This window comes from Xenopus laevis, chromosome 1S, assembly GCF_017654675.1.
Source record: "Xenopus laevis strain J_2021 chromosome 1S, Xenopus_laevis_v10.1, whole genome shotgun sequence".
NCBI classification, from domain to species: domain Eukaryota; kingdom Metazoa; phylum Chordata; class Amphibia; order Anura; family Pipidae; genus Xenopus; species Xenopus laevis.
Window position 1 is genome coordinate 200,202,933 of NC_054372.1, and position 5,839 is coordinate 200,208,771.

Below are 5,839 nucleotides of genomic sequence, written 5' to 3' on the forward strand. Positions count from 1 at the left end.
ATTCATTTCTCTGCAGCATCTGTGGAATATTAGCAACTATTGTATTAATTGTGTTCAGTTCTAAGCAATTGTATCAATGAACCTCAGTGAATTTGCTCAGCAGGGACAGACATAAGAAATGGATCAGTTTATGTAAAATGTATCAACTGATGGATCAATTTAGATCGGTTACAGTGACCCCCACCCAGAGCAGCTTTAGAATAAAATGCGAAAGTGAAAAATAAAAATGTAAATTTCAATAATAGGAAAACAGTCACAAATAGAAAATAGAAAGTAAATGATTTTTTTTTATTTCTGGTGAACAATCTGAAAACAAATGAACTGAAAAAAAGTGTTGGAAGGTAAACGACCCCTTTAATTACATGTACATGTTGTCACAATGTAATACAATTCTGTTATTGGTGAGTAAATGCCCCCATATTCCAAAAGAAACCAACACTGGGAATAGCTCAAGTAATTAATATTAATATTCTTAATTAAATGCAAGACGCAGGCCAAGCTTCACAGCACCAGTGCTTTTTACAGATTACACCAAAATACAGTATTTTGCTTATTTGCGAGCCTGGGAGAGACAGTTACAGAAGTCTCTCCACTTCATCATCATCATCATCATCATCATTTTTTATATTATGTTATTTGTTCTTGCTTTTCATTGGTCAGTTTGTTATAATGCCAATATAAGTGAGACGTAGGTGTAACAAAGCAGTGAGTTAGAGTTCAGATATATTGATGGTCTTGTTGAAATTTGGGATAGAAAGAGACCTTCCTTTTTCTTCCAGTTTCTCTCCTGTTTTCATGAACTGAGCATTTATTATAATTCTTATCCTATTAATTGTGGTCACTCTAATTAATTCATTTTTAATTACCTTTTACTATATTTAATTATTCCTCACTATTAAGCACTTTATAATTTATGAACTAATTCCTCAAGCACAATTTGATGGGGGAATAGAATCATCCATTTCTCAAGCAACGTTGCTATTTACAATATTTTAGTTGGTTTATCCCAGCTAAGGGTCATTGGTGGCTTATCATTTGTTTAAGCCTGGGCACAAGCACCAAACTTTTGTCTTTTAAAATTGAATTGAATCACTGAAGGGATGATATTGCATTGCACTTTATTAATCATTAACTTAAGCAATTGTTTTTTAATGAACATAATACAATTATAGCACTGCACTTTATACTTAAACCCGAGTTATAAGGTAATTGAATAAGGCTATAAACTGGCCCAATCTGTAACTGCTGTTATTTGAGTGATTTAGCGGGTACTTTTTCTCTTTCTATCCAAAATTTCAACTGAATTATCACTGATCTAGGTCAGACCTCTGCGTTAATATAAGGATAAGAATCTGTATTATTATACAAGGGAATCACTGGTGTGTCTGGATTTTTTTTTATATTGATGGTTTCATCAATGAATGGACCAGAGTCATAAACTGGGGGACTTTGAATTATATTGTTAATTAATTATATATGCAGGATTTTTGATTAGTCCTAGTGATGAAAAGCTAATGAGCAATAACTCACAACTACTCATACACACTCAAACACCTGCACACTCTAACACTAACACATACTCTAACACCTATAAACATGAACCCCCACATGCTCACATGGACACCCTCTTATTCTTTTTAAAAAATTTCTCCCCCGCCAGCACCAGGAGGGTTAGAGCGGCCATGTTGGGACAAACAGAAAGCTCATCATGTGCATGTGTTCTGTATAACATGGCTGCTCACACTAGGAGCTCCTTTCAGGTATGAAACACCTAGCGCTGGAGGGGCTAATTCTTTTTTAAAAACACCCTACTGTTACCCCCAGCTGGAGTGTGGGCTCTATTGGCCTGTACCTGTGATTGGGGAAAATATTTTTTGCCCAGCAGGTGTCCTTTAAACACTCATGTACTCTATTTATTTAGTGATTACAGAGATAGACAGTTCAGCACTAAGAAGACCCCCAAGTCCTGAGCAATATTGTTCCAATAATCAAACTTGCATAATTGCACATCATTGCCCCACAGTTAAAACACCCACAAAGTATTTGATAAGGGAAACTGTCCATCGTTAACATGGCACCAACATTTTCTCCCATTTTAGGCATCACTGGGCTAAGGGCAATTCTGGGAATGGGGTTCCTAACTAATGAATTTCATGCAGGTATCCCACCCTACCCAGAATGCAGCATGAAGGGGCTCAGTGAATGTGGCAGTGAAGGTGTGTAAGTGTCTGATTGGCTCACTCAGCTCATAAAAGGACAGACATCCGACCTCATAGTCCAATGAGATCCTGATTCTCCTGCAGGAAGGGACGTGGGGTAACACTGTGTCTATACTGTCATGTCTCGCCGTGTGGTTGTTATTATTCAAACTCCACAAACACCAGGACTTGTTATTATCCCCAATCCAGGACTGACCCCCTCTCCTCTCTATACTGGGATAGGTCACCCCTACCATCCAGCTCCCTGATTTACTGACCTCCACTTCCCAGTAATGTCGCCCTGAGGGGAAACTCCTGCTGCTTAAAGTCTGAGCATAATCCTGAAATCTCTCTGGGGTTTGTGGGAGACGTTGGTCTGTATGTGAGTAGGAAGCAGATTTCCTGTCCCCTGATACAGATACATGATAATGAGCCGTGTTTATATCCAGTAACAGGTCTGTAGCCTCCTGCCCATAGATCCACCTTCTCTTTACCCCAGTCCCAATGGCAGCTAAGCCTGTGAGTAATGTCTCTGAGATCAGATCCACATCCAGATCCCCTACAGCAGGGACCTTTATATCATGTCTCTCTCTGCCCCCCTCATTATCTGCAGCTCCATGTGATTCCCGTTCCTGTAGGACAGTGAGTGGATCTGCCATGTTGCACAGCTCCTCAATGTGACGGATCTTCCTGGACAGCTCGTCCTTCTTTATTTCCAGCTGCTCCATCAGATCAGTGAGTGTGAGTGAGAGCTTCTCTTTCTGGCTGGAGATGTCACTCAGGAGTCGCTTCTCTAGGGCTTCCAGCTGTTCCCTGATGTCTCTAAACAGGGCAGTGACTCTCTCTGTCTCACCGGCTGCTTTTTCTGCCACTTCTCTCCTGCGCTCCTGCAGTCTCTGGGCTCCTCTCTCAGTCTCCTCTCTCTCTGGCCTCAGTTTCTCCACAACTTTCCTCAGTGTCTCTTTCTTCTTCTCAGAGGCCTCACTCAGCAGCTCCACCCTGTGGCCCCTGTGCTCTCCGGCCAGACAGCAGGACACACAGACACAGACAGACTCCTCACAGCAGTAATACTTTAGGAGCTCATTGTGTACAGAACATTTTCTCCCCATAAAGGAGTCGGTGGGTTGGGTCAGTACATGTTCTGCTGACTTGCTGTGCCCCCTCAGGTGGGTATCACACAGAGAAGCCTCACACAGGAGACAGGATTTAGCAGCAGGTACAGGAGAGAGGACACAGTAGGTGCAGAAGATCCCAGTCTCCCCCGGCTCTGTCTCAGTTGGAAGGAATCTCTCTGCGATGTTACCCAGAGTTCTGTTCCTGTACAGGGCAGGGCGCTCCTGATACTCTGCTCTACATTCAGGGCAGGAATAAGCCCCAGATCCCTCCTGGGTGTCCCATGTTGTCCCAATACAGACCTGGCAGAAGTTATGGCCACACGGCAGGGATACAGGATCAGTATAAATGCTCAGGCAGATGGAGCAGCTCAGCTCGTCTCTCAGATCAGCAGCCGCCATCACTGAAATCAGGAACAAGAAACGAAACTGAAAGTCTCTTTCTCTCTATAACCAGTGGGATGTGTCCCATCCTCTCACAAAGGGTGGGGCAAGACTCCTGTTAACACTTTGAAGGTATGGTTCTCCTTTAAGTTAACTCTAAGTATGTTAAAGAATGGATAATTCTAAGCAACTTTTCAATTGATAGCAAAGAGCCAAATATATACATACTTGGGAGGGTGGCAGTCAAAGAGGTAACTTGCACAGGTGTTCGTCTTGTCATTAGCTTAGGGTTTTGGATTAGCTCAGGGGTACTGGATTGCTAACAGGTGAGCTACTTGATACAGGTAAGGCTATGATTGGCTAAAATGGTTGAAATCTGGTCAGGTGGTAACAACGAGCCCCTATATAAGCAGGTCTCCAGGGAGGTATACTTATCATTGTAGAATCAGGTCCTGAGACATCCCTGAAGATCCTGGAGCATGGTGAGTTTCATGGAAGCAGCAGCTGAGGAGATGCTACGGTGGATAAGCAGAGAGGCTGGTGATGAAGCCTTCACCCGAATGTTCTAGATGTTCCTGCAAGAAAAGAGTAATCACTGAGTCCGTCTGAGGAAGGGGAGAGTGTTTCAGACTGTGAGGGACCTACTACAACAAGGAATCAGCGGAGCACCTGCTGCCAAAGTGGTACATAGGATGGCTGTTAAAATCAAGAAAAAGGCTATAGGGTCCCCGTCTGGAAGTGTCTGCAGGAATCCAGGGGTTCGAACAGCCATGAATCACTGTGGCCACATTCGTCACCTCCACTACAAAAGAGGTGCTCGGCGAGCTTGTCCAATAAGTGCTCAGCAGGAAAAAAGCCAGTGTTCTCATTGGATAACTCCTCTGGCAAGGATAAAGCACAGCCAACCTATTCCTCCGCTGTCTCTGCATATTCCTCTGCTGAGTCTGGACCACCTACTAAGATATCCGCACCCGCCCACACTGTTCCCACCACATCCAACCTCACAGCTTTCCCTTCCCACACCATCACCACTGATATTGTCTCCTCCACTCTCATGTCCCCCCACAGGTCCAGCCATCTGATACATCAGCTACAACTCCCTCCTCAGCATCAGCTCACCTTCAGCATAAAGAGGTCAACCCACAGCCCTCCACTTCAGCACACGAGACTCCCAGGCTCCAAGACTCTAAGATACTACAAGAGCTGGGTAAGTTAACCTCTTTGATGCCAAATTTAAATGACTTCATGTAATGTTATTTACCTGGTGTTTATCAGTCATTGCTAAAACTACATATTGTGATTCCATATCTTATGAGGTTACTCTGATTGGGTTACATTTACCACCATCTGTGCAGGAGAAAATAGGAAAAAGTGATTATGTTGATATTTTGTCTTTAATCCCTGCTGCTAAGGAATTTTTGAAAGGCGAAAAGGAGGGTGACAGCAAGAGGAAAGGGGCGACCTATAGCCTATACCTTCTCTAACTGGTTACAAAGCTTTTGCGTATATACCAATATCCTCTCTGAAACAGCCTTCATTGATGCTGGGCTTATTTATTTAAGCACACTGAAATAATTTTAGAAGCTCCCACCCTTCCCAGCTATAGTCAGGTGATCCCAGTGGTGGTCAATAAAAGGGCAGCCAAGTTTGGGAGTTTTGACCCTTGAAAGCAGCAAGTAAGTTGCAAGTAGAAGTTATTCTTTGTGTAAAATGTATAATGAAGTAATAGAATTCTTAATGAATCAGATGAAAATTGAGCGTAGGACTGGCCAGATATGGGATGACTGACGTAGTTGTTCATCTTAAATATATTGCAATATATGGGCAAACAATTCAATTTGTCTATAGGTTCGCACACTCAAAAAATACAATTTAGGAGACAGGAGTGGTGTATATAAAAGATAATGCTTTACTCTTTTTAAAAAACAAAACTATAGTTAATTGGCATATACTATACATTACATCAAATAACAATACACATCATATATACCACCCATTTATTAAACATGACAAAAAGAAACACTAACAAGGAGAGGATACACCTACCAAAGGAATCAGACTAGCCCCAATGTTTCAGCACCAAGGCCTTTGTCAAGGGGATTGACAAGTGATAAGTTGATTAAGTTAAAGAATTGGTTAACACGG

The 5,839-nt window shown here is 42.4% G+C and overlaps 1 protein-coding gene across 1 annotated transcript; it reads right to left on the reverse strand.

Moving 5' to 3' along the window:
- Positions 1 to 334: 334 nt before the first annotated feature.
- On the reverse strand, positions 335 to 5,000 carry LOC108704996 (E3 ubiquitin/ISG15 ligase TRIM25). The gene is made up of 2 exons (XM_018241740.2): positions 4,956 to 5,000; positions 335 to 4,269 (listed from the first exon to the last, which is right to left on the reverse strand). The coding sequence occupies exon 2, from the start codon at positions 3,710 to 3,712 to the stop codon at positions 2,138 to 2,140; it is 1,575 nt and encodes a 524-aa protein (XP_018097229.1). The 5' UTR covers positions 3,713 to 4,269; positions 4,956 to 5,000; the 3' UTR covers positions 335 to 2,137.
- Positions 5,001 to 5,839: the final 839 nt, after the last annotated feature.

Coding starts and splice junctions, on each gene's coding strand:
- LOC108704996 (XM_018241740.2), bottom strand. CDS start 3,712: ATGGCGGCTGCTGATCTGAGAGACGAGCTGAGCTGCTCCATCTGCCTG.